Source organism: Zosterops lateralis (genome assembly GCF_965231275.1).
Source record: "Zosterops lateralis genome assembly, chromosome: 12".
Lineage (NCBI taxonomy): Eukaryota > Metazoa > Chordata > Aves > Passeriformes > Zosteropidae > Zosterops > Zosterops lateralis.
In genome coordinates, this window is record NC_139772.1 from 2,347,692 (window position 1) to 2,375,110 (window position 27,419).

The 27,419-nt window shown below is 52.3% G+C and overlaps 1 protein-coding gene across 5 annotated transcripts in view; it reads left to right on the forward strand.

Annotated features, from left to right (window-relative positions):
* The window catches only part of KIAA0513, a 27,704-nt gene extending 285 nt beyond the window's left edge, over positions 1-27,419 (forward strand). Inside the window, exons 1-13 of one of the 5 annotated variants that reach the window (XM_083870229.1) lie at positions 2,087-2,197; positions 17,918-18,394; positions 19,379-19,478; positions 19,875-19,948; positions 20,070-20,140; positions 20,571-20,781; positions 21,204-21,244; positions 21,658-21,736; positions 22,215-22,292; positions 23,458-23,487; positions 25,765-25,845; positions 26,126-26,220; positions 26,331-27,419. In XM_083870229.1, coding sequence (XP_083726355.1) covers positions 18,060-18,394; positions 19,379-19,478; positions 19,875-19,948; positions 20,070-20,140; positions 20,571-20,781; positions 21,204-21,244; positions 21,658-21,736; positions 22,215-22,292; positions 23,458-23,487; positions 25,765-25,845; positions 26,126-26,220; positions 26,331-26,380 — 1,245 coding nt within the window. In that variant the 5' untranslated portion in view covers positions 2,087-2,197; positions 17,918-18,059 and the 3' untranslated portion in view covers positions 26,381-27,419. Of the gene's footprint in view, positions 1-2,086; positions 2,198-12,500; positions 12,601-12,663; positions 13,646-17,917; positions 18,395-19,378; positions 19,479-19,874; positions 19,949-20,069; positions 20,141-20,570; positions 20,782-21,203; positions 21,245-21,657; positions 21,737-22,214; positions 22,293-23,457; positions 23,488-25,764; positions 25,846-26,125; positions 26,221-26,330 lie in introns of those variants that run through there. The other 4 variants (XM_083870228.1, XM_083870231.1, XM_083870230.1 and 1 more) reach the window with 4 other exon arrangements.

The window sequence follows — 27,419 nt, forward strand, 5'->3', positions numbered from 1 at the left end:
TTTGGAGGCTGGGGAGGTCAGGGGTGTGAGGGCCCATCCGGGCTGTTCCCTCCGGAGCTTTTCCGGGAGGAGGAAACGTTCCCAGCCGCCTGTGCAAACAAAAGGCCCCGAGGAGGAAACACATCAGGGCTGGGGAAAATCCTGACCTCCTCCTGCAGAGCTCAGGGCTCCAAGAGAGGATTTAACCCCAGGCAAAACTGGGATTCCCTCCTCCCTCTGCTGTCCTGCTCTCAAAACTCCTAATTTCAGGTGAGGTGATGCCACTGCCCCATGCAGGGCTTGGTGATGCTGCTTTTAGTCTGCAGGAGAAAACCTCGCTGAGACCTTTCACAACAGATTGAAATTCCACACAAAGCTGATTTTAGGTGTTTTTCAGGCAGCAGCAGCTCCTGGGGGTGATGTCTCGCTCCAGTGGCCTGTGACAGCAGACCCCGCCCAGGCTCAGCTGAGCTTTTCCCCCCATAAAACTCCCCAAACCCCTTTCTCTGCTCCCACCTTCCCCGGGGCACGGTGGATCCGTGCAGAGGCTTTTCCCAGCTCCAGGAATCTGGGTGACATTAAATCCAAAACAAATTACGTTGTGCATCCGAGTGAGGCTGCTCGGGTGCGTTTTCCCTCCCTAACGATGGAGGCAGCGGGAATTGCAGCACCATTAATTCCTCCTTTTTGCCTCCTGTGAGTTGTCAGTGCCTCTCCCCCTGAGCCTGGTAAGTGCCTCATCCCCCGGCTCAGGATGCTCTGTTTTGTCCCCCTGGAAGGTTTTGTACAACCTCAGAGCTGAAAGATCTTCCCCCAGCAGCCCGGGAATGTTGTGGGGAGAATCCCAGAGGGCCACCCCAATCCCACATCCCACAGCGTTTCCCTTCTTGCTTTGTGTCGTGGTTTGAAAGCAAAATGAGTGAGAGGCTCCAAGTCAGAAATACAATTTAATAAGAAGAAAGGTAAAAAGGTAAAATAAAATAAATGCAATAACACAAAGGAGCACTGCCAGAGTCAGAACACACCCTGAGCAGGGTGGGGGGAGCAGTCCAGGTGAGGGGCTCTTCCTGAAGCAGTGATCCCACAGAAAGGTCTGGGAGCTCTGCTCCTCTGGGAATCCAGTGGCTCAGGGCTGCTTGTCCTGTCCCAAATCCCAGATTCTCTCCAGGTGGGAATGCTTGGCTCCTCCCCCTGGGCATTGGGAGCATCTCCCAATGGGATGAGGAGTCGTGCAGTGGCTCCTTGATGGCCCATTAAACAGAGAGAGCTCCTGGAGGGAGTTCCCTGTGAGTCCTGGGCAAGGCATTGATGGGCCATGAGCAGAAGAGCCCAAAGGAGGGGCCTGGGAAAACACTGCCCCACCTGGTTCCAACAGCTCATGGGGATGGGGATGGAATAAATACTTTGTGTACATCCTACACTGAAACCCAGGACACTTTGGAACCTTTTTTGGGGTTTCTGATGCAGGATGAGGGGATGGGAGCACCTGCCAGGCTCCCAAAGCATCCCCAGCCTGGAGGCAAATCGGCTCTTGGAATGGGAAACTGCTGCTCAGAGGACAATAAAGGTTATTAAATGTCAGGGAGAAATCAAATTGCCTTTTCCCCAGGTTTTTTTTTTTTTTCCCTGTTTTCTCTCCCTGTTTGCCACAGTGGGAGGTGGGGACCAGGAGCAACTGCTCCAGGGCATCCCCAAGGTTCTGGATTTGGGATGGGGGATTATTGGGGTCACTCCTCGAGCATTTTAGGGGTCCCAGCCACAGTGGGACCCTCCAAGCCCAGCCTGACCCAAGGACAAATTAAACAGGTTCATTCCCTTGGCAGGCACAGCCTCACAAGGGGCTGAAATAAATTCGGGATCCCTCTTTGGGGTGCAGGACGCATCCAGCCGGCACTGAGGTGTCCCCAACACCTTGCCAGGCTCAAAGGAGGTGACAGCAGCCCTTTTTGGCCTGTGCCACACCTCTCCTGCCCTGTGGCTCCTCCAGCAGCACCAACAGGTCTTTCCAGTCCCGCCAGCGGCGGGCGGCACCCGGGGACACGGAAAATCAGCAGGTGCATCCCTTGCCTCGCCTTGTTTGGCTTTCAATTTGTCACCCGGAGCTTGAATTAATCATTGGAGAGAGGGGAAGGCCAGGGAGTGTCCCCTTGTCACCGCCCCAGGGTGGGCATCGCCTGCCCGGAGTTTCCCAAGGAGCAGCCCCGGCCAGGGACGGGAGGTAAAAGGATATTTTGGGGTTTCTCTGGGAGCAGGATGGGGCTGGAGGGTTGTGTGGGTGCTGGTCCCACCTGGAAAAGCTGCTGGGAGGGAATAGCAGGTGCTGGGCTGCAGCAGGGAGGTGTGGAATGGCAAAAGTTGGGAATTTTGTAAAGTTTTTGGTGGTTTTTTTTGGGTGGTGAGCCTGGAGGGTCAGTGACCAAATTGTGGCATCTCTGCTGATCCCTCTCAGGGGCTCCTCTGTGGCCCTGCTGTGACACATCCAGCCCCGGTGTTGTCCCTGCACTGCCTGGCTCTGGTCTGACAGGTGGCTGCAGTGACAATTGCTGCCTCCAAAGGTGACATCTGTGAATTCCTGGTTGGGCTGTCACCCGGCCTGTGGCGGAGCTTTACACAAACAGAGATCCAGGAGTCACTGCTGGGGCTGGGAGGGAAATAACAACACACAAGGCACTTCCAGAGAGCCCAGGAAAGCTTGGGAGGGAAAAATCAGAGAATCATGGAATGGTTTGGATTAGAAGGGACCTCAGAGAGCACCTTGTCGCTCAAAATGAGCTTGGTTTGGGTAGATTTGGTGTGTGTGTTAAAAAAATAACCAGTTAGGGGTGACTGGCACTGATATCTCATCCCATTCCATCCCATCCCATCCTGCCCTATCCCATCCTGCCCCATCTGGGCTCTGGAAGGAGCACACCCCATCACAGGGAGCTGCAGGACAGTGGGTTGGAGTTGCCTTCCATGCCTGGAGTTAATTTACTTATTTTTATTATCCTTGGTTAATTCGCTCATGAATTTGGAAGGTCTTTGTGCAAACCAGTCAGGGATGGCATTCCCTGGGCATGGAGTGATTCCCTGCCTGGAAGAGCAGTGGTTCTTTTGTCCTCCCTGTCCCTGCCCCTGTCCCTGTCCCTGTCCCTGTCCCTGTCCCTGTCCCTGTCCCTGTCCTTGTCCCTGTCCCTGTCCCTGTCCCTGTCCCTGTCCCTGCCCCTGTCCCTGTCCTTGTCCCTGTCCCTGTCCCTGTCCCTGTCCCTGTCCCTGTCCCTGCCCCTGTCCCTGTCCTTGTCCCTGTCCCTGTCCCTGTCCCTTGCTGCTGACCAGGATGGTGGATGCTGAATCCTCTGGGGTTGCAGAGGTGACACTGGGAAGGGCTGACAGAGCAGAGAGGTGACACCTCAGCAGGATATTCAGCAGGTGAGGTGGCCTGCTCAGGGATCCAGTCTTTGGCAGGATTTGGGAATAAAAGCAGGAAAAAGGAGTTGATCCTCTACCATTGTCGTGCCTCAATATCCACATTCCTGGGCTCTGTCCCCACCCTGCTGGTGACCTTCCCTTTGGCCACCAAGGTGTCCTGAGCATCCTCTGCCCTCATCCTGGGGGCTGCAGGGCTCTCACCAGCTCCTCCCACGTGTGAGGACCACGCTCTTCCCAGGAAAGATGGAGCAGTTGGAGGTGATGCTCATCCCTGGCTGGAGCTCGGGCAGGAGAGGGGACACCAGAGCTGTGCTGGAGGTGTCACCAGCACCACAAGTGTCACCAGCAGCTCTTTGGGGGAGGCTGGTGGGGAGCTGTGGGGTGGTCAGAGGCTGAGCTGTGCTGACATTCCCTGTGACTCCCGTTGTTTTGCCCAGTCCCAGGTGGATCCTGCCGTCCCAAGGCTCCTGATGCTGCTCTGGGTGGCTCCTGCCACCAACCCCAGCCCTGTCACACTGTGACAACAGGACTTGCAGCTGTCACCTTTGCCCTCCCAGCAGCCCCACGGCTCCTCCTTGCCCTTCCCACTGCCTGGAATGGGAGGGAGGAAGGAAAACCAACCTCCTTCCTGCTCCACGGGTGGTTTTCCTTCCTCCAAGGGCAGCTTTGCCATGGGTTGGATCCCTCTGGATCTCTTCCCCAGCTCCATGTGGACCTGCAGGCAGTGTTGGGTGGGTACACATCCCTGTGGATGTTCCTGCACCGAGTTTGATGGATCCAAACAAGACCCAGGTTTATTTGGAGGAGAAGCAGAGGGGAAGGAGCCCTGTTTTTGCTGCTCCAGCCTGTGCCAGCCTGGCCACCTGTGTCTCCCTTTACAAACAGGTTCAGCTTTCCTTTTAGGAGAGATAAAACAGCTTTCCTTTCCCATGGCACGACTTCCCTGCAGATCCCAGGGAGGCTGAGGGTAATTATAACACTTTCATCCTCCTGGCTGAGCTGCTGTGACACACGTGTGCTGGCAGATGTTTGCTGAGTGAGAGCACCCTGGGGACACCCGGGCAGGGTTTTTTCCCCTTCCTGAAAACACAGAGGGGTGTGGCTGGCACAGCCTGTGGCAAACCCACAGCTTTGTGGGATCCGTCTGTGGGATGGCCTCAGGGAGGGCAGAGCATCCCCGTGGTGGGGAATGTGGCTCTGGCATCTTCTGTGGGAATAACACACTGAGCTAAATGTGATTTCGGGCTTGTTTCCTGGCCTGGAGCCCAGCTGGGATCCGTGGGGGAAGCTGGAGGTCAGAGCAGGGTTTATGTCCCCCAGCTCTCCCTTTGTGTTTGGATAAGGTGGAGAAAACTCTGTTTTGAACCACACGGATCCCAGCAAAGGAGAACTCCTGGCTGTGTCACCCTGGCACAGGGGGAAGGTTTTCCATGCCCAGACTGGTGGTGGGGACACAGGGGATGTGCCAGTGGGATGTGGAGCTGGGAGTCTGTAGCCCTGTCCCCAAACACCTCCACACACGAGGAGAAGGAACCTCTGGCCACTTTTTCCATCAGAGCTTCAACCAGGACTGAGAAAAGATGAGGATTTTCCCAACTGTTGAGCAAACAGGGGCGTCCAATATGGGAGGGTCCGACTTTAATGCCACAAACAAGATTGGATTAGGAGGGATTTGCAGAGGGTCAGTCTGGAAGAGCGGCTTATTTAGGTTTTCAGCAGCTGTGTCACAACCATCCGTGGTGTGGCAACACTCGGTTACGCTGTGCTGGTGTTGGGTGTTGGGTCTGAGGGCCCAGGGAGCAGCCAGGAGCTCCAGGGCTGGGAGAGGGCTCTGGAGCACAGACCAGCACCAGGAACTCGGCACCTTCCTTGTCTTGGGAGGCTGAACCAAATCTTTTAGCCCATGAGATGGTGGAGGGTGAGTATCCTTTGGGGCTTAGGTGGTTTCTTTTTTTTTTTTTTTTTTTTTTTTTTTAATGTAAATTATTTTATCCTTGTGCAGGTGGCTCGGTGATGTTAAAGCCTGTTGTTGCCCCTGTCCCTCTGCAGGTTCTTGGGCTCTGGTGGAGCCCTGCCCAGAGGAGCTGCCCCTCTTTTGGCCTGGGGTCAGCCTGGCCCTGTGGTGTTACAGCACCTGGGCTTTGGGGTTTTTATCAGAGCTGTTATCTCGTTTCTCCCCAGCCCTGCTCTGCAGGTTCCTTACAGCAGGAATTGACATCACACTGGGAATGGCAGTGACTCCTCTGTGCTGACCAGGGACAGGACACAGAGGATGACAGAGCTGTGCCAGGGGAGGTTTAGGGTGGATTTTGGGAAAGGTTCTTCCCCCAGAGGGTGGTGGGCACTGCCCAGGCTCCCCAGGGAGTGGGCACAGCCCCGAGGCTGCCACAGCTCTGGAGTTTGGCCACCCCCAGGCACAGGGTGACACTGTTGGGGTGTCACACAGGGACTGGATCAGCCCTCTGGGTCATTTACAACTCAGGACATCCTGTGATCCTGAGACCCTTCTGCCATCAAACCCCTCCTGGCTCCTTCCTGGCTCTGCCAGCTCCTCCCCTGGCCCTTGAGCCTGATCCTGCTGCTCTGGAGAGTGTGAAGCAAAAAAAAAAAAAAAAAAAAAAAAAAAAATAAAATAAAATAAAATAAAAAAAAAAAAAAAAAAAAAAATTACCCAACACCTCAGTAACTTCCACAAAATTTGCTTCCCCTGAGTGGACGTGGGTGTCACCCTGTGCCTGATGGGGACATCACCCTGTGCCTGATGGGGACATCACCCTGCTCTGGGCACCCACCCCTGGCTGTGGCACTGCTGCTGCTGCTGGAGCCGTGCTGGGATGGGCTGGAAAAGGGAAAAATAGGGCAGTGATGGTGTGTGACAGACACAGCCACCCCCGGAGCCTTTGTGTGAGCAACGGGAACATCCACGTCAGGAGCAGAGCTCCCTGTGCCAGCACTGCAGCTGCGGCCCCTGGAATGTGCCAAGGATGGAGCAGGGAGGTGTGGAGGGGCCAAGGAGGGAGCAGGGAGGTGTGGAGGGGGAAAGGAAGGAGAAGGGAGCAGGGAGGTGTCCAAAGAGGGAGCAGGGAGGTGTGGAGAAGCCAAGGAAGGACCACTGAGGTGTGGAGGTGCCCAGCAGGGAGCAGGGAGGTGTGGAGGTACCAAGAGGGTTCCATGACTCTCCAGGGATGTGTGTCCCTCGTGCTCAGCTGGCTCTGGCACCAAATCCACATTAAAAGGTCCAAGTCTGTGTCTTGGGTTCTGTCCTCTGGTCTGTGAGTCCTTGCCCTGGAGCAGCAGTGGCGTAAAATAAGGGAAAGCTCCTGTGGGGTACAACCAGGGTTTATTGAGATGTTTATTGAGATGTTATGCACCCAGGACTGAGCCATGAAAAGCAAGTTCCCAATGCTGTGGCCAGGTCTGAAGTACTGAGGGAGGGGAAACAGGATGGGGCAACCTGTAACCAATCCCAAAGGGGCAGGAGGAACACAGAACTAAAGGGGGCACAGAGTAGGACAATACAATAAATAAAAGTGGGAAAGGAGAACGGAGACCTGCCAATCCTTCAGCATCCTCACCTAGAACCTTCTAAAGTTTCCAGACGTGGCTGCAGGGTGATAGACAGGGCTCCAATAATGACTGACTGCTGAGCACCACCCGGGGGAGCCAAGGAAGGGTTTAACACAGGAGATACCATTGTAAAACAAGGCACAGGATACACAGAAATGATAAACCCCAAACCACACCCCAGCATCGGAGCCAAGGGGGGCACTGGGAGATGGTTCTGGGCTGAGGATGTGTCGCTGTAGGACAAGAAAGGCTCCAAATATCTCACAAGGCAAAGAGTGTCACCCTGATTTTTCAGCCTTCTGATTGTTTCTCATTTCTACTGGAGCTTTCTCAGGAATTGCAAGTTAAACAAAAAGTGATGTTTAGTAAATACATTCCTTCCAGGGGGAAGGATGAACTGACAGATTTCTAGTTTAACCAGTGGGGTCAGAAAAGTGTTAACCTCATCTCCCGACTGATGGTCAAAGTCCAAACCCTATTTAAACCCCAAACCAAAATCTGTTTTCTTCTTTTTCTCACTTCTCAACTTGATGGGTGAGTGTCCTTTTCATGTCCTCTAGTGACAAAAGAGCACAGAAAAAGAAGGCTTTTATTTTCTAATCCTTACCACCTTTTATAAGGTGTTCTCATACAGATTTGCCATGGTGGGTGAATAGGAACAACACCTCTCTAATCCCTTTGGTTAAACCAGAGAAACAGCAAAACACCACCTGGAGAAAGGTTGTTTTGAGAAAGGAGAGTTGTTTTGCCAGGATTGTTTTGAGAAGAAATTCTCTTGAGAAATTTTCCCTTGGGAAAAGGTTAGCAGCTGCCAGCAGGCTAAAAATCTCTCAGACCCACGAGGATGGAGCTGGGAGAGGGGTGACCCTACAGGAGGGTGTTTTTGGGGGCAGCACCACGGGGAGGTTTCCCTTTGGGAAGTCTTGGAGGTCCAATCTGGGTGAGGAGGGTAAATAACCCAACCTGAGCCTGGCTCCTGCTTCCAACCATGGGATGGAGGCTCTCCCAGTCCCTGGGGCATCTCCTTTCCTTGTTAAGGTGAAGAATTCCCTGGGCAGGGCTGTGAGCTGAGGTGGAGGAGGCACAAAACCTCATAGAACTGTGGGATTTTAGGTTTAGGACCTTAAAACTCATCCAATTCCACCCTCTGCCATGGGTAGGGGCACCTTCAACTACCCCAGGCTGCTCCAAGCCCTGTCCAGGAACATCTCCAGGTGCCAGGAACGTGTCTATTCCCAAGATTTCCACCTCCCATGCTCCAAACCCAGGGCCAACAGCAGAATAAACAGATAAAAATAAAAAAATAAAAGCCAGGCATCCACATGGAAAACCCAACCAGCAAGAACTGGTGAGGAGGAGGCACCAAAACCCTCCTCATGGTGTCGTATCAAATCTGGGGGAGCTGGGAGGTGTTTTTTTCCACGTCACTTGCAATTCCTCAAATCTGGCTTAATTATAATAATCACCCTGGGCAGGCAGTCAATTAGGGATGCTCCTGGCTTTCTGCTGAGCTCAAACACTGTGTCACAGGCTGTGTGTGTGGGGACCGAGGGGACAATGAGCAGTTTCACACTAATTGGCTGCTCTAATTTGAGCTCTCCTGACGAGGATGCTCCATGGCAGGAGTGACTCACTCATCTCCCTCACTCCTGCCTGCCTCCAGAGCTCTGAAAAAAAAAAAATCTCACAATTTGAGGGTTTGGATTCTTTTCCAAGGGTGGCCCTGAGCAGCAGCGCTCGGGTTTGGCCAGGCAAGGATGCTGCATTTCCCCACCCCAGCTGGATTTCCCTGGAATCACAAAATTTGCTGTTCATTGGCATCTCCAGAGGGGGAAGGATGTGGCTTTTACTGATTTTTGCCTTTTCTTGGGGATCAGAGCAGGACTGCAGGTCCTCCAGAGTGTGCTGGGTCAGCAGTTCCTGCCTCCCTGTCCTTGGGGGATGCTCTGAGGCACAGAAAAGGGGTTGGGATGATGCTGGGGCAAGGAGGATGAGCAGGACCAAGAATCCTCTGCTGATATGGGGTTTTTTTCAGCCTCCTCTCTCCATCAGGGGCTGCTGCTCCCCAAAATCCTCAGAGAGACCCCTCTGGGTTAATGCAGGCAGTGCTGGGCCCTTTTTTGGGGGGCTGAGGTGCCCCTGTGAGCTGTTTCAGTGTTTTTTTTTGTTTCACCTCAAGGTTACAAGTTGTTATCTCAAATTCCTCAGATGATCAGTGCTAATACATTGATTATTATATGATGTGAACATGTTAATTTTCTATATTTGTTGCCGACTTTTTATGTGCTTTAACACCTTTTTCTATTTTTCCAAAAGACACGTGTCATTTTGAGATCTTTCCTTTTATTTTCTAGTAACTTAAGCATCCCTAACTACTAATGTTTAGAGCCTTGTTTTAAAAATGTATTTGGAGACTCCAGTTTAGAGCCAGGGCCCTGGCCCTGCTGGCAAGGGCAGAGCTGGAGGGCTCAGTGGTTTCCTCTCCAAGTTTTTTTGTTTCTCTTTGTATCAGAGACCCCTTTTGTTGTTGAGAGCATCCCAAAATTCCCCCCAGGAATGTCACACCCCACTCTGGGATATCCAGGGGCATCAGCCTTGCCCTATTTCCCACCCCTTACCATGAAACCCCTGGAGTTTTTCAAGGAGGAGTTTTGGGCTGGAGAATCCTCTTTTTGTAGGAAACCTCACCCTGTCCTAGTTAATATTTGGGATATCTGCATGTGCAGGTGGTTAGGTTGGTTTGGGGTGAAGAATTCTTCATTGATGGGGACTCCCACTTATTTTATTATTTAATTAATAATTTATTACTTTATCCCCCTTAATTTATTTATTATATAATTAGATTATATTATATAATTAGATAATAAATTATATATTTTATTATTTAATTTTAGTTAATATATTTATTTAATAAATTAATTTATTTAATTAATTGATTTATTTATTTTATTGATTATTTAGATAATAGATTTGGGATATCTAGGTTTGTCAGGCTGGTTTGGGCCTGGAGAATCCTCCTTTAATGGGGGACTCCACCTTATTTTAGTTAATATTTGGGATATCTGCATGTGCAGGTGGTTAGGCTGGTTTGGGGTGAAGAATTGCTCATTGATGGGGACCCCATTTAATTTTAGTTAATTTATTTATTATTTAGTTAATATATTTATTTAATAGATTTAATGGATTTATTTATTATTTAGGTAATAGATTTGGGATATCTAGGTGTGTCAGGCTGGTCTGGGTTACAGAACTCCCCATTGATGGAGACTCCACCTTATTTCAGTTAATTTATTTATTATTTAATTAGATTTTATTATATAATTAGATAATAAATTATATAATTTATTATTTAATTTTATTTATATATGCTATATATATTTTATGTATTTATATATAAATGTATAATTTACATAATATATATTTTATATATTTATATACTTTTTTATATATTTATAATTTAATATATTTATTTAGTAGATTAATAGATTTATTTAATTGATTTATTTATTTTGTTGGTTATTTAGTTAATAGATTTAGGATATCTAGGTGTGCCAGGCTGGTTTGGGCTGGAGAATCCCCCTTTAATGGGGGACTCCACCTTATTTTATTAATATTTGGGATATCTGCATGTGCAGGTAGTTAGGGTGCAGAACTCCCCATTGATGGAGACTCCACCTTATTTTAGTTAATTTATTTTTTATTTAATTAGATTATATTATATAACTAGATAATAAATTATATACTTTATTATTTAATTTTAAATAATATACTTATTTAATGGAAAATAGATTTATTTAATAGATTAATATATTGATTTAATAGATTGAATATATTAAATAGATTTATTTATTTATTTTATTTATTTTATTGATTATTGATTTAATAGATTTAGGATATCTAGATGTGTCAGACTGCTTTGGGCTGGAGAATCCCCCTTTTTGGGGGGACTCCACCTTATTCCAGTTAATTTATTTATTATTTAATTAGATTATATAATATAACTAGACAATAAATTATATACTTTATTATTTAATTTTAGTTAATATATTTATTTAATAGATTAATATATTGATTCAATAGATTTATTTATTTATTTATTTATTTATTTATTTATTATTTAGTTAATAGATTTGGGAGATCTAGATGTGTCAGGCTGGTTTGGGTTGGAGAATTCCCCTTTAATAGGAAACCCTCCCTATCCTAATTAATATTTTGGATACCTGCATGCACAGGTAGTTTGGCTGGTTTGGGCTGCAGAACTCCTCATTGATGGAGACTCCACCTTATTTTAGTGAATTTATTTATTATTTAATTAGATTATATTAGATAATTAGAGAATAAATTATATACTTGATTATTTAATAGATTAATAGATTTATTTAATTGATTAATATATTGATTTAATAGATTAATAGATTTATTTAATTGATTTATTTATTTTATTGATTATTTAGTTAATAGATTTAGGATATGTAGATGTGTCAGGCTGCTTTGGGTTGGAGAATCCCCCTTTAATAGGAAACCCTCCCTATCCTAATTAATATTTGGGATATCTGCATGTGCAGTTAGTTAGGGTGGTTTGGGCTGCAGAACTCCCCAACTCCATCAACTGCATTGATGGAGACTCCACCTTATTTTAGTGAATTTATTTATTATTATATTATATTATATTATATTATATTATATTATATTATATTATTATTTATATTTAATTTTAGTTACTATATTTATTTAATAAGTTAATTTATTTATTTTATTGATTGATTTATTTTATTTATCATTTAGTTAACAGATTTGAGATATCTAGGTGTGTCAGGCTGTTTGGGGCTGGAGAATCCCCCTTTAATGGGAAACCCTCCCTATCCTAGTTAATATTTTGGATATCTGCATGTGCCAGGACTTTGGCTAGTTTGGAGAATCCCTTTTTGATGTGAATCCTGCCTTATTTCCCTTTATCATCCCAGAGTCAGAGTGCTCAGGGGGCTTGGATGGGCTGTTTGGGGCTGGAGAATCCCCCTTTGATGGGGACCCCACCTTATTTCCCTTTACCATCCCAGAGTCAGAGTGCTCAGGGGCTTGGATGGGCTGTTTGGGGCTGGAGAATCCCCCTTTGAATCCCCCCACCTTATTTTCCTTGACATTTTGGATATGATGGATATGACTTAGGATGACTTGATGGACACCCCGCCTGATATTTTGGATATTTATTTACCTGTGCATCCCCTTAGTCTGGAGAACTCCCATTTAACAGAGACCCCACCTCATTTCCCCCATTATTCCCTCTGATGCATTTTTTTAGGGAGGGGAATTTTTTTAAGGAGAGGAAACCCCTCCCTAGACAAAACCCCGCTCTTCACAAAAACCTCTGAAAGGCACTGGGAATACAAAACATATCCTGAATGACACCGGGAGCCTTTTATTTTCCTTTCCACCTTATTTTTTCCCGGGGATCCGCGCCGTGCGCGCAGCCGCGCGTTGGCCCCGCGACGCTCCGCGGGGAGAGAGAGGGAGAGGGAAGGAGAGAGAGGGAGGGACCGGAGGCAGCGCAGCGTCCCCGCGTCGCCTCCACCGCCTTTTCCCCGCCGTGCCGGCCACCCCAGGGCCCCGTGGTGCTGAGCCGGGGGCCAGGAGAGTCCCGGCTGACAGGTAAAAATGAGAGGGAGGAGGAGGGAGGATGGGGATGGGGATGAGGATGAGGATGAAGATGAGGATGAGGATGGGGATGGGTGACCCCGCTCTTGGGGACAGGCCTGGGTTGGATTGAGGGGGGTTAATCCCTTCTCTGTGCTCATATCTGCTGTTTTTTTCCAGCTGTTTTTTATCTCAGAACGTTCTGGGGGATGAATCCATCCTTCCCCATGGAAGGGTCCCCAAGGCTCCATCCCCGACCCCCCTGCAGGGGCTGGGAGCGGAATTTCCTTTGGGAATGAGGGTGATGAGGGTGGTCAGAGCAGGGAAACCCCCCCCCCCCTCCATCCACTCCTGTGCTTTTTTGGGCTCGCTCCCAAAATACAGCCTGTTGGGGGGGAATTATTGTTAAAAACGGGAATTTGCAGAATAAATAACCCCGTTCTGCAGCTCCCTGGGGATGTGGCCGCGGCCGGGGCGGGTGTGTGGGAACTGTGAAAGGAGAAACCGCTGCTCGGCACAAAAACCCGGCTCAGGTCTATTCAAGAGACATTTAATTCTCCTCGCCGGGCGAACGGGGAGCTGCCATCTGCTGTCTGATGGGGACAGAAAGGGAAAGGAAAAGGCTCTGCGAGAAGCGGGGCAAGCTGGGAGCTCGCAGGGCTTCACATTCCCTGGAAATGGCTCCGGTTTAAGGGCTGGGGGATGGTTTTATTCCCGGGCTCGGGGAGGGGAAAGATCCGCCTGGGAGGCAGCAGAGCCCCAGCGGGATAGGAGATGATGCTGGGGAAAAGATCCTCTAGATTTACACACATCCAATGCCAAAAATCCTCCTCCATCAGCGATTGGGAAATCCTGGGATGAGCTGGGAGCTGACTGTGACATGCACCGAGTGTGTGCGGGCTCAGCTCTCAGACATCCAGGGAATTATTTTCCCTTGGCCAGGGCACAGCTTGAGCCTCCCCGATAAAACCAGGAGCGTGTCCCGGCACCGGGGACGGGCAGAGACAGCCAGGAGGAGTTTCAGCTCTCCAAAGCTCCAGGATGGGTTTAAACAACACAGGTTTATGTGGTTAAATAAGACAGGTTTGTGCGTTTAAATAACACAGGTTTATGTGTTTAAATAATACAGGTTTATGTGTTTAAATAATACAGGTTTATGTGTTTAAATTGTGCTTGGGACAGGGATAAGCGCTGGATTTAGGGTGAGTTTGGGTTTCTGGCACTGAACGGGTCCATGACCTGCTCCCAGCGTGTTCTCCCCGGGGGAGGGACAGCAGGGAACAAGACTGACCAGTTCCCGGGGAGGAAACAGGCTGTTCCCGGCCGGCACAGGGAGTTTTCCTTGGCAGGCGCTCAGCCGTGCCCAGGCTGCCCTTGCAGAGCCCGGCGGGGCTGGGGACAGACCCAAAGGTGGGTGGCTGTCCCCGGGTAGTGGCTGTCACCAGCTCCAGGTGACATTCCCGTGCTGGGGCAGCGTGGGGATGGGATAAGGGAGGGTTTCCCTGCAGGGCTGCAGTGTGGAGAGGTGCCAGCACTGAGCTGTGGCATTTTGCCACCAGTGGTGACTCCCCCAAGTCGGGGCTGCCTCCTCTGCAGGGCACAGGGGGTGGGAGGAGGCAGCGACGCTGCTTTGACTCTTTTCCTGCTGGCTGGAGAGGAATTTTCCCCTGGCACAGCTGGGAGAGAGGCCTGGGATGTGTTGAAATCCCTGAGCCAGGGCCAGCATCCCTCACCCCCACACAGCAGAGGGATGCTTGGCCTGGCTGCAGTGCCAAAGCTCTCTGCAGAGCTCCTGGCTGTGCCCAAAGGAGCAGAGTTGTCCCCTCTGGGCTGCCAAAACTGCTCCTGCATGAACATCAGTTGTGGCTTTTCCCCTGTCCCTGGAGCTGAGTGTGCTCAGAGCTCCTGCACTCCGTGTCTGGGTGCCAGACTGCAGGGATGAGGCCGGGAGCAGCCAGCCAGAGGTTTCTTTGCTTTAATTACAGTTTTTAGTCATCCCTGACAGCTCCAGGCTGGAGCACAGCCTCGTGCAGGATGCAGTGAGTGTGGGTTGGAGCTCTGTCATCATGTGGGCTAATAACAGGGATTATCTCAGTTTGTCACCCAGCCCTGGGGACAGGGACCTTGGGACGCTGTGCTGGGAGGGAAAGGAGAGCTGAGACACAGCTTGGCCAAATCCTGCTCCCCATGGGATTTCCATTGGATCCCACTTCCCAGGTGTGAATTGCTGAGGCCACACAGCAAACCTGACCTCACACCTGGAAAAATCCCCGAGGGGAAGCTCTGTGCAGGGTTTAGGGATGCTGGGAGACCCAGCCAGGAATGCTGGATTCAAGGGCAGGCCATGGATAAAAGCTGCTTGCACACATATGCAGCTGTAAGTGAAGCATTCACATCTACCCCAGCATTTCTTTTTAGTAAAAAACAGGCATTTTCCAGAGTTTCAGGGCACCATGGGTTTCCTGTGGCATCCCCACGTGTGGCTTCAGCACCTTCATGGATGATATTCCTGGGCTGGTGTCTCTCCACCTGTCTGGTTGAGCTCCATGGCTAAAGCCAGCTCAGGAACTCCTGAATTTCAGGATGATGCTGAAGCTCATGGGGTTGTATCAAGGCTCCCAAGCAGCCAAAAAGTCCCTTTTGATTCCAGAACCCCCATTTAGTCTCAAACTTGACCCAGCTAGGAGTGGGACCCCCCTGGGCTGTGCCTGGGCAGTGGTGGGATGTGCAGCTGTGCTGATGAAGTCCATGAGTGGATGGTGCTAATTGTGGTATTTTGGCTGTCATTTGATATTTTAGCTGTTCCTTCCCTGGATTTGTTCTGCTGGAGCAACGAGCAGGTTGTGGAGTGGGGACAGGGCTGGTTTTGAAGCTCTCCAGGGCTCTGTGCTGAGAACCCAACCCCTTTGGAGGTGCCTGGGAAGTCTGGGCACCCCCAGCAGCTGCCAATACCTTTGGTGGCCTTTGCTCAAGGGCAGGGCTTTTCCATGAGCTGGTCAGTGAGGGATTAAATCTTTTCCATCCCTCTGTGAGCAGGATGCACTCCCTGGGGCTCCCGGGCTGAACTCCAGGTCCTCTCTCACAGAGGGTCATGGGACATCCTGTGCCAGGCCCTCACCACCCTCAGAAGGCTGGAATTCCCCTTTCCTTTCCTTCCCTTCCCAAGGAAAGGAAGAATTCCTTCCCAATATCCCATGTAACCATCTAATCCTCTGACAATGGGAAACCATTCCCTGTGTTCTGTCACCCCATGCCTTTATCCAAAGTCCCTCTCCAGCTCTTCTGGAGCCCCTTTAGGCATTGGAAGGGGCTCTGGATCCTTCTCTCCATCAGTGCCAAAAAGGGACTTTGCAGCTTCTGGAGGTGTGGGAAGGACTGGGGGCAGAGAGAGGGATGAAGGGAGGGATGGATGGATGGAGGGAGGGAGGGATGGATGGATGGATGGATGGATGGATGGAGGGATGGATGGATGGATGGATGGATGGAGGTCCCTGCAGCTGGAGGGCTGGTTTGGGATGGGTCACACTGCAGGGACACAGAGCCAGGCTGCAGCTGGCTGGATCCCCGTGGGAACACTGCCAGTCCCTGCTGTGCTGCATCCTTGGGCTGCTCCTCTCCCAGGAGCCAAACTCTCCTCATCTCCCGGAGTGCAGCAGTGTCCCTGCAGCTCCTGGGAGCAGCTTTAGGCATGTGCCAGGGGGCTCAGCGTGAGGGAGGCTGGGACAGCTGACAGAGGTGGCTGCAGGAGTTCTGCCACCTGAGGTGATGTTCCTTTCTGTCCCTGCTGCCTCTGGGGGACAGGGGCTTTTCCCAGCCACTCAAGGAGTTGTGTGTTCTCTCGCTGTCTGGTGCCCCAAAGGCTCTCTGGAGGGGAGGAGGAAGAGGAGGAGGAGGAGGGGGATGCTGCTGGAAGATTGGCTGCTCCTGCAGCCCAGGGGTTGTTTTCCCTCTGTGCTGTGCTTGGTGAAACATGTCAGGTTTGGTTTCAGTTTGAACTCCTGTCTGTCTGAGGAACTGGACATCAATCCTGTGGGGGATTTTTGCTCTGGGGGTGGTTGCTGTGTGCTGGGATCAGTCCTCTGGAAGGCAGTGGGGCTGTGTCTATGTTGCTGTGGTGCTGCCCTGGCTTTGTCACTGTGACTGTCACCTGTGCTGCTGTCCCTGCTCCTGTCCCACCCTGTGCCCTGATGCTGCAGCGTGTGCTGGGTGTCAGACACTGTAATTCACCACCTCCAGGGGCAGAAATGCCCTCACTGAGCTCGTCAGTGACTCTCTGACACAGGAACAGCTTCAGGGTGGCCCTTTCTTTGCCTCTTTTGCTGCAGCACTGTCCAGGATGGGAATATCCCAGAACATCCCAGTCCATTCCCATCCCTGTGGTCTCTGTACCTCTCTGCAATCTGGGGTTCCCAAAACCCCTGAACTGCAATCCAGAGCTTTGCATCCTCATCCCATTCCAGTTCCTGTCGTGTCCAGCATCCCCTTTCCATTCCCAGCTCAGTCAATGTGTGTTAAACTCCAGGATGCTCCACCCTGGAGATGATCCCGTTTCCAAACAGGGTCAGACAGGCCCGTGAGCAGAGGGAGGGCAGGGACAGGAGGATGTCAAGGCTGCCCTGGAGAACCATCAGTGTCCTGCCAGCTGCTGGCTCCTGCCAGCCCAGCTCTGCCTGTCGGGCCACGAGATGTCACATCCCTAATGTGACATATGGAGCCGAGGCTCCAATTGTCCCTTTTCTGGGCTAAAGGATGGAAAACCCTCTCGAGCGGTGCCGAGAGCGGTGCCTCTGCAATCTGGGGTGCCCAAAACCCCTGAACTGCAATCCAGAGCTATGAATCCTCATCCCATTCCAGTTCCTGTCATGTCCAGCATCCCCTTTCCATTCCCAGCTAAGTCGATGTGTGTTAAACTCCAGGATGCTCCACCCTGGAGATGATCCCGTTTCCAAACAGGGTCAGACAGGCCCGTGAGCAGAGGGAGGGCAGGGACAGGAGGATGTCAGGGCTGCCCTGGAGAACCATCAGTGTCCTGCCAGCTGCTGGCTCCTGGCAGCCCAGCTCTGCCCGTCAGGCCATGAGATGTCACATCCCCAATGTGACATATGGAGCTGAGGCTGGGCTAAAGGATGGAAAACCCTCTCGGGGGGTGCCGAGAGCAGGAGAGCATCCCATGGCATTGCTGATTCACGTGGCTGGTGGAGAGGAGCCAGCTCTGCCTGTCCCTCCACTGCTCATCCTGGGAACATCGTGGGTGGGTGGCCTTGCTCAGGATCCATGGTGGTGCTTCCCATGGGGGTCCTGTATTCACTTTTGTCCTCCTTGTGCCTTTCAGATGTCCTGTGGTAGCCTGTGCCCACCGGGGAGGTGCTGCCTGCCTTAGCCCCATCCCGCCAGCAATGGCCTTGACACCCCAGTGAGGGGCCAAAGGACCAGGAGCGAGTGTCCCCAACACTGCCACATCCCCAGGGAGAGCCATGGAGGCCCCTCTGGACGTGCCCGTGGGGAACCTCATTGACTTTGACAGCGAAACACCTTCCTGTGACCGCTCTGAGCCTCCCACGGCTCCTGGTGACAGCAGCCACACAGGGGACACGGGGGAGGTGGTGGCAGAGGAGGAGAGCGATGCCACCGAGTCTGCAGACAGCGAGAATGACATGGGGGACTCTCCCAGGCACTGGAGTGGCTACCGCCGCTCCTCCTCCAACGAGTCCTTCTCCTCCAGCCACAGCACGGAGTCGGCGCAGGACGAGGCCACGGCCGAGCGCCGCGAGTTCATGAGGAATTATGTGGAGAAGATTTTCACTGGCGGGTGAGTGAGCAGGGATGGGGGTGTCAGGGACATCCCACGGGGTGGGATTGGGTCTGGGTTGATTCCTCACTCCAAGAGTAATAGTTTGTGTCCTTCCCCTCCACGGTGCCTGTCGCTGTTGTACATCACAGCAGCTCCAACTTCAGGAGGCTGAAAAAGTGACTCCTTTATTCTCAGAAAATGTCTCTCCTTTTATATCATTTCACGCAGACCAATTTGATTTGTGACAAGAAGACAAACCTCTTCATTCACGTTGGTCAGAGCAGAGGGAGAGCAAAAAGAAGCCCCTCCTAGGGGAGATATTTCATCCTAGGGGAAATATTTCATTCTTGTCTTTACCAAAACACGTCTCTTGTTTACAGAAAGTTCCCTGGGAAAGGAATTTCAGAAACCAAAACATGCCAGGCACAAACCAGGCTACAATGTCAGTGCTGAGGGATGTGGCTTTAGCCTTGTGCCCCTCTCCTGGCCACATCCCAGCTTGTCTTCCCCCCACAGCTTCCCTCCCTTCTTCCCTCTCCCCATTGCCATGGCAAGGGCTGGCTGTCCCCATCTCCTGTCCCCGGGGCTGCTCACAGAGTGACTCCCACGTTCCCAGGACCCCTCTGGCTGTGCCCCCAGCTCTGCATCCCCCAGCTCCTGGCACTGAGGTCTCGGGAACTCCACAGCTCCGTGTCAGGCTGGATGGAGCAAGTGGAGCGTGAGGAGCAGCAACAGGGCTTGTTCTTGCTCTGGGGCTCCCTGCCTGTCTCTGGAGCTCAGTTTCTGCTCACTCTTCCCTTCTCCCTCTGCCTTTGGTTTTCCCTCCTGCCAGGGAGGAGGAAAAGAGCAGCACAAGGCGAGGGATGACAAATTGGATGCTGCTCTCCTCCTCTTCCTCCAGCACTGCAGCACCAGGATGCTGATGCCAAGAGGGTGCTCATCACATCCTTGTCTTTAATGATTTATTTTATTATTATTATTTTTTTTTTTTCCCTGTTTCAGAGAGGATCTGGACCAAGAGGAGAAGGCCAGGTTTGGGGAGCTCTGCAGCAGCGAGAACGGGAAGGGCAGGGAGTGGTTTGCCAGATACGTGAGCGCCCAGGTAAGGGGAGAGGTGGGGAGGGATCCTGCATGGGCTCTGCAACAGCCTCAGCCCAGGGGATTTATTTATATCCCAAAGAGGTATTTTTGGAAGGCAGGAACTCGGAGAAAGTGAGGAACCGCACCAGAAGGAGAAACAGGAGCGAATAAATACATTTTGAGCAGTTAAATATACACCCTTGGCACAACGTGGGAGAGAACTCACTCGCTTTATTTAAAATTAAACCCCACCAGCACTCAGACACAAAAAACCCCCCAACCAAACAACCCAGACAGGCACAACGCAGTCTCTGAGGGGGAGACCCAGCAGTGGGTGGTTTTTTTACCCCCCTGCCCATGGTGGGGGGTCCCAGGGGGCTGAGGCTGCTGTGTTGACCCCTGGGCTCTGTCCCTGCAGCGCTGCAACTCCAAGTGTGTCTCGGAGCAGACCTTCTACCGCCTGATGCAGTCCTTTGCCCTCGTGCTCTTTGAGTAAGTCCTGGGGGGCTTTGAGTAAAGCCTGGGGGCTTTAACCCCCAAAAGGCTCTGAGGGAAGAGCTGTGATTGGGTTCCCATCACAGGCTGTCCTCACTGAGCTCTCTCTCTGTGTCAGGTGTCACCAGATGGACGATTTCAGCCCTGCCAAGAACCTCATGACCATGTGTTTCACCTATTACTACATAGGTAAGGGAACCTGGTTTGAAATGAGTCCTGTCCATGGAAAAGGTGTTGGAGGGGTGTTCCAAGTGGAAAAGAGCCCAGAATCCATGTAAACCTGGCAGAGGTCCTCACTGGAGGATGGTGATGCTGCTTTTGCTTCCAGCCAGGAATATTTGTGTGTGACCACCCCCAGATGATCCCAGCCCCTGGGGGTGGGATGGGAACAGCCCAGCCCGGAAAAAAACTCAGTTTATTGTTTGGTGTGGGGTGACTGCTCCTCCACGGGGATTTTCTATCCAAAATGGGAGTTGAGAGGATAAAAATAAAAATAAAAAAAATGGGATCTTGGATGCTTCCATCTCCTGTGGTGCATTGTGTAGCTGGATGCAGGTCCCCAGGAGCTGGAAGCACTCAGGGCTGTGGGCCCACTGAGCTCCTGGCACATTTTCCCCAGGGAAACCTCACGCCCTGCCCTTGGAGGCCAAGGAGGAGAAGCCCACGGGCAGCATCGACTCGTACCTGAAGTCAGCCAACACCTGGCTGGCCGAGAAGAAGGACATCGCAGAGAGGCTGCTGAAAAACACCTCGGCCAAGACAGAGAACGTCAAGGGCTTCTTTGGGGGCCTGGAGACCAAACTGAAGGGTCCTGCCAGCAAAAAGAGCGAGTGGGTACCCCGGGGTGGGCACGGGTGCTGGGGAAGCACCAATATCATGAACAATCCAGGGGTGTAGGGCCACCATGGAGAGGTCACCTCCAGCCTGGTCCCATGCTTTAGTCACTGTCACCTCATGGGCTGGGAGTCCTGTTTCTCTTGGCTATTGTCCTAATTCTTCCTAATTTGTCTCAAAACTGAGGCAGCCATGGAGTTGTGTGGTCCCAAGCTCGTGGTTTCAGCATCATCTCTGTCCTGGGTCCCAGGGGAGGGACATCACTGTCTCTTTGTCACCTTTCTGGCCCTGGGGATGGTGGCGTGGGATTGGGGTTTTTCAAATGAGGTTCAAATGAGGTTCCCTTTGCTAGGGGGGCCATGGGCTGTCTGGGGAGGGACAGGATTTTTGGAGCTGACGTTGATTTCTTGTGCCACAGCGAAGGTGAAGACAAACCAAAGGAGAAGCTGAAGAAGACAGGTGAGTGCAGCTGAAATGGGCATGGCCAAGGCACCCCGGGGGAAGGAGAGAGGGTTGGAAATGCTGGAATTCCTTAGGGCTGGGTTTGAAATTCCAATCACAACTCTGATCCTGTGAGGATCTGATCCTCAATGTCACAGGCTGCAGAGGTTTGGGCACCCACTGCCTCTGAGCTCCCCCAGGGCCTGTGTGTGCTCCCAAAGCAGGGACCAGCCCCTCCAGGATCCTCCTGGGACATCAGGGCTGATCCCTGCCCTCCAAGGGCACTCAGAGCTCCTCTTCCCCTTGCTGGGGATGTGTTTAGTTTGCAAACCATCCCAACTACTCAGCCACCAAACTGGGAGTGGGCACCACATCCACACGTGGGTGGGAAGGTGGGAGTCCCCCGGATGTGTGACTTTGTGTCCCCACAGTGTCCCTGCAGAGCCCAGAGGAGGAGAAGAAAGGGGAGAAGATTTATCTGTACATGCACCTCAAGCAGCAGCCGATCTGGTAAAGCCCTGGGGGCAAGCTGGCCTGGGGAGGGGACTGTCCTGCTGGCCACATGTCCCCAGACATCCACAAATGCCCCTTCCAGAGCTGGACTTGGCTTTGGCACGTCCCTTGTGCTGATGAGAGTATGTTTGCAGCCACCAAAGAGCTGGTCCAGAAATCTGCCAGGTTTGTTCGGCCCATCCTGACCCTTGGGAGGATTCGGGGACAGGCTGAGATGTGGAATTGTGAGATTTGGAATTATGAGATTGTGGAGTCCTGGAATGGTTTGGGTTGGAAGGGACCTTAAAGCTTATCCCATCCCACCCCTCCCATGGCAGGGACACCTCCCACTGTCCCAGGCTGCTCCAAGCCCCATCCAACCTGGCCTTGGACACTTCCAGGGATCCAGGGGCAGCCACAGCTTTTCTGGGCACCCTGTGGGTGTTCCTAACTGTAAAATCCCACCTGGCCATTCCCAACCTCTCCCTCCCTGCAGGCACAACCTCCGGTTCTGGAACGCCGCCTTCTTCGACGCCGTGCACTGCGAGCGCAGGAAGAGATCCCCCACCACCAGGTAGGACATGTCCCTGTGTCCCCTCCAGCCCCCCAGGGTGCTCCTCCCGACAGCCCTGAGCTTGCCCATCCCTGGGGAAATGCTCTGCTTTCCATCCCCAACCAGAAACCAGCTGGGAGCAGTGAACTGGTGAGATCTGCAGCCTGGCAAAGGGTTTGGGAGCAGGAAGGTTTTCTTGCTGCTTGTGCAGCGTTTTTTGGAGGAGCCAAACCCTAGAGAAGTGCCCAGAAATCCCAGCCAAGGCTCAGGCTGTTGGTGCTGAGGTTGCCAGCAGGTCTGGGTGCTCGGTGCAGCCATCAGGGATGCTGATGATGGCACCATCCATCATCATGGACATGGATGGTGCAGCACCCCGGGATGCTGTGCCAGGCTCAGCTCACGGATCAATCCCTGTTTTCCCCTTTATTGCTTTCCTTATTTTTTTTTTTTCCTCCCAAGCAAGCACGGGAAGAGCCTATTGAGCAGCAATGTAACCATAACTGCATTTGCTTTGATTAAAGCCCAAATTAGCAGCAGCAAATGCCTCACAAGGACAGACGCCACCGGCAGCTGCTCCTCGCTCCCAGTGCCTTTCCCAATTAATCTGATGGCTGAGCCTGCCTGGGCTGCAGGAACCAGCCTGCCTAACAAAGGAGCTTTGGGAATTGCAGCCTGGAGAATCTTGAGCGTCTCTGGGGGGGTTGGGAGGTGGCGGTGACCTCCCTGGAGTCCTCTGGAGAGGATGTGGAATCCTGTGGAATCCAAGATGCTCCGCGCTGGGCTGAGGATTGGAATCCCTGCAGGGAGGAGGTGGTTGGTGAGGGATGGGTTTGGAATTCCAGGTCGGTCCTTGGTCATGGTGGATATCCAGAAGGTCTGTGGGGATGGGCTTGAGGCCACCTCTGTGACAGAGTGACCAGGACATCTCTGGGGTGGCCGGGCTTTGTCCTCCCACACCTGGAGGAGGATTTTTCCTCCTCTGGATGGGGAGGGCAGGGGAGGGTGGGGAATGAACCAGAACTAAACTCCTCTTTTTCTCTCTCTCTCTCTCTTTCTTTCCTCTGTCTCTCTGTGCCTCTAACAACCTTCTTGGGTCTCTTCTTCTCTCCGTTCCCCTCCATCCCTCTGTCTTGCATGATCTTTTCACGCGCCACTTTGGCCGGCCCCGTTTCTGCCGCCGCTCCAGAGGGAACACTGGGGAGGAAGAGGAGAAGAGGTGTGTCTGTCCCTGTCCTTCCTTAGTGTCCACAGCCTGGTGCTCACTTCACATCCAGATCCTGCCCTGGGGAAGGGAGGGATGTGTTTTTGGGGGGCTCTGCATGGTCCTTTCTCCATGGAGGAGGAGAAACTGGTGGAGGTTGGAGCATGAGCATCACCCTCCCAAAGGGGTTCAGCTTGGCTCCTCTTTCATGTGTTTTTTAAAAAAAAGGAGCCTGAATTGTTTCAAGCTGTGATGTTTTGCTGGGAAACATCCCTGTGGGCAGGTTTTGGACACGAACTGAGTCTCTTTGTGTAGAAAAGCATCCCCCTCTCCTGTCCTTCCTGCTTGCTCCTGGCTTCTGCTGCCACTTAGAGGTGCTGGGGATCCTTTGCCAGCTGGAAAAGCTGGCCCTTTTCCATTCTTAATGCACTTTTCTGCTGCCATCCCTTCACAAAATTAAAATTGCAGATGGAGGGGTTGCATATCACAATTGGGAATGTGTCTGTGGGGCCATGAGCTGGATCAGGGCAGGGGAACAGTCACTGCTCTCTTGGACTGTGGGATCTGGGAGCAAACCCCTCCAGGCCATGGCATCAGCAAGAGGATGGGGATTTTTTGGAAGCCTGGCAGTGAATTTTCTGTGTGGCTGAGGAATGTCCTGGCTTAGGGATGGTGTAAATGTCACTGCTGGGGTTTGCTGTGCTGGGAGGGAAACGCTGCTGCTGAAAGAGGAAAGAGCTGATGGAGAGCTCTCAGCACTCCCAGGCACTGCAAGGATACCCCAAAACACAACCCCACAGCCCCAGGGGTTCCTCACCCTTGTGCCTGTGTGGAGATCAAAGGCTTTGAGTGCAGCCACATGTGGGTTTTCTCCCTTCCCAGGCATGTTACTCTCCAGTAATAAACCAGAAACACCAAATTTTTTTTTGGGTGTCACTTTGATAATGTTTTTTCTCCCTTCTTCCTCCTTCCAAAAACATAAAAAGGCAGGAAAAAAATAGTTACAAGCATGTTTCTTCTGTGAGTGAGCCAGTGTTGTCTGTGAAGTTTTGCTTCCAGATTTCAAAGCCCCTTAATTCGATTCTTCCCCTCTACATTTGGCTGTGGGTTTTATTTGCTATCCTAAGCTTTATCTGAGAGAAATTACACCTTCTTTTCTTAAAAAAAAAAAAAAAAAAAAAAAAAAAAATCCATGAAACATATTGTGCACATTTCCAGAGCTCTATAAACAGCGAGCTGGTGGCCTGAGGCTCAGCTCAGCTCAGCAGCTTTACACATTTGGGTTGGGGTGATTTAGTGGGGTCTGGCTCACTTTGTGGGCTCAGCCCCCATCCTCTTCCAGTTCCAGCCACTCTGGGGCTGAGCCAACCTCACTGAATTTTGGGTGACATCTCCTCTATCCCCATTTCCACCCTGCACAGCTCTCCCCCCTCCTGCTTGCTACTCTGGCCAGCTCCAAGTGTCCGTTCTTCTCCTGCTGTTCTCCTCTTCCTTCTCCTCCATTTTTCTTCTGCCTATCCCTGTTTTTTCCTGGCTTTTCCTCCTCTTATCCTTGGCTGTAACCTCACCTGGTTCTCGGGAAGGGGCTGGCTTCACCGTGGGGCTGTAGTTTCCCTGGCATGCATGCACTGAGCCCTGCTGCCACCACCCCAAAGTGACACCCCCGTGGTTTTATTCCCGGGGTGGGGACTCTGCCACTGCCCTAGAGCTGGCTGCAAACACGCAGAGCTTCGACCCCTCCATCCCTTGAGGTGATGCTGCAGTTGCAGGGAGGCTGAAGTGGAGCCGGGGCATCCTTTGGGATTTTGGTCCATGGGGAGGGGTGTGGCTCCCACCCTGCTGGAGGGGGAGGTATGTTTGGGGAGTGTCTTGGTGGGGATTTGGGGAGTTGGAGCCTTGCTGCAGAAGAGGGACAAGTGCCTGGTGTCCCCCTGTCACTGTCCCAGGCTGGGGGTGACCATCCCCTGCCTCCTCCTCATGCCCACGGTGGCTCTGAAGGTGAGCTCTGTGCTGGAGGGATCGATGCTATTTTTAGCTCTTAATCTTAGGGCCTTGCCAGGCAAAGCCAAGGTGGAATGAGGCTTTTCCTGAGCCATCTCCTGCTTTGCTCTGCAGGGCAAGAGCTCTGCAGGTGGATCCGTGTTGTGAGCTCATCCCACACCCAGCACCACACCCAGGGGCTCTCGGTGCCTTCCTGTCCTCCAGCAACGTGGCCCAGGGTGGGAGGAAGCAGGCAGGGGCTCCTGAGGTGACAGTGGTGACAGTGGTGCCACAGTGGCTTGTTCCTTGCAGGGAGAAGTGGTGCCATATGACACAGGAGGAGCGAGACGACAGCCTGCGGTTCAACGAGAACATCACCTTTGGGCAGCTGGGGTGAGCAGGGCAGGGGCACCACCCCCTGAGGACCAGCTGCTGATGGGGGGACACTTCCCAGGTGTTCCCCAGCTGGGGACATCCCTTATGGAGCAGAGGAATCTTTGGTGCTTCTGCCTGGGATCTGCTCCTGCCCCTTTTGTTGAAAATCGTAAGGGACTGAGCTGAGCATCATCCCAGTTCCTGCTACAGGGGGCTGTGGAGAGGGAGAGGAAGGTGGGGGGAAGAAGGGCCAGCCTGGCCATTCTCTCTCACCCAGAGCATCTCTGTCCTCCCTCAGCACCTTCATCCACAACATGCTGGCCTTCGGCCTCAACAAGAAGCTCTGCAGCGACTTCCTGAAGAAGCAGGCGACCATCGGCAACTTGGATGAAGGTAGGAGAGAACCCGGGGGATGTGCAGCCCCTTCCTGGGATTCTGGAGGGATGGAGCGTGGATGGGATGGTTCAGCAGCCTCCCTGAGCCCTGTTCTCTCTCCTCCCCAGAGCAATACAAGCTGCTCAGTGACCACATCGAGCAGATGGCCGCGGAGTAGCCGCCTGGCCGGCCCGTGGTGGCCGTGGAGAGACAGCGGCCGGACAGGTGGGGAGGAGAGGAGATCCCACCTCCGGGGCTACCTGAGACTGAAACTGGGCTACCTACAAACCAAACCACACACACGAGCTGCAATAAAACCTTGCATGATCGTCCACCAAACTCTAAAGGGGCAGCCTGTAGACATAGGAGCCAAACAAGCCCTCGCCCTCACCAGACCCTCCCGCCTCTATTTTCAGAGTAGACAGTCCTAGAAAGTGAATTTTGTTGGTTAAAAAGCAAAATGAAATGAAAGGGAAAAGCAGGAAGAGCGTGGCTGTGCAGGTGCTGTGTCTGCAGCCCCATCATGAGATGCTGGGGAGGTCTCTGGTGGTAAATCCAGGGGTATCCAAGGCTGGTGTCCCCTCTCTGATGGCAGGGACCACAGCCAGAAGCTGGGGATGCACCCAGCCACCACTCGGGTTGTGTGGTGACTCCAGGGATGTCACCCTGGCTGGGGACATGGGCAGGGTGGGGCTGGCCAGCCGCTGCTGCCACCCTCGGAGCTGGAGGGAAATCCTTCCCTGGGGAAACCTTCCCTGACTGTGCTGCCTGTGTGGGTTTGTGCCTCCGGGCAAAGAGACAACGGTTTGCTCCACATCATTAGCCTGGATCAGTAGGAAAAAAGCCATGGCCTTGGGCGGGATTGCGGGCAGAGGAGGCAGAGCAGCTCAGCTTGGCTTGGGAGATGAAAAAACGCCTCCTCCCTCTCCCTGCTGCTCTGTCAGTGTCGGGATGCTGCCGGATTGTGACATTTCCCAAAGCCTCCTGGCGTCCTGTGGCAGTAGATTAATTGTCCTCCCTCCCCGGGCTGCTCCTCTGTGCCCTCTCCTTGGCCAGCTCTTCGCTCCAGCTGCTCATCCATCAAACCTGAAACAGCCCTGTCTAAAGGACACCTCCTGTTCTGCTCCAGGGGGGGCAGATCTGTTTTCTCCCTTGGACCTTGGCACGGTGTTTGCAGAGAGGCTGGGGACATGGGGACATCTATGGGGACATCTCTG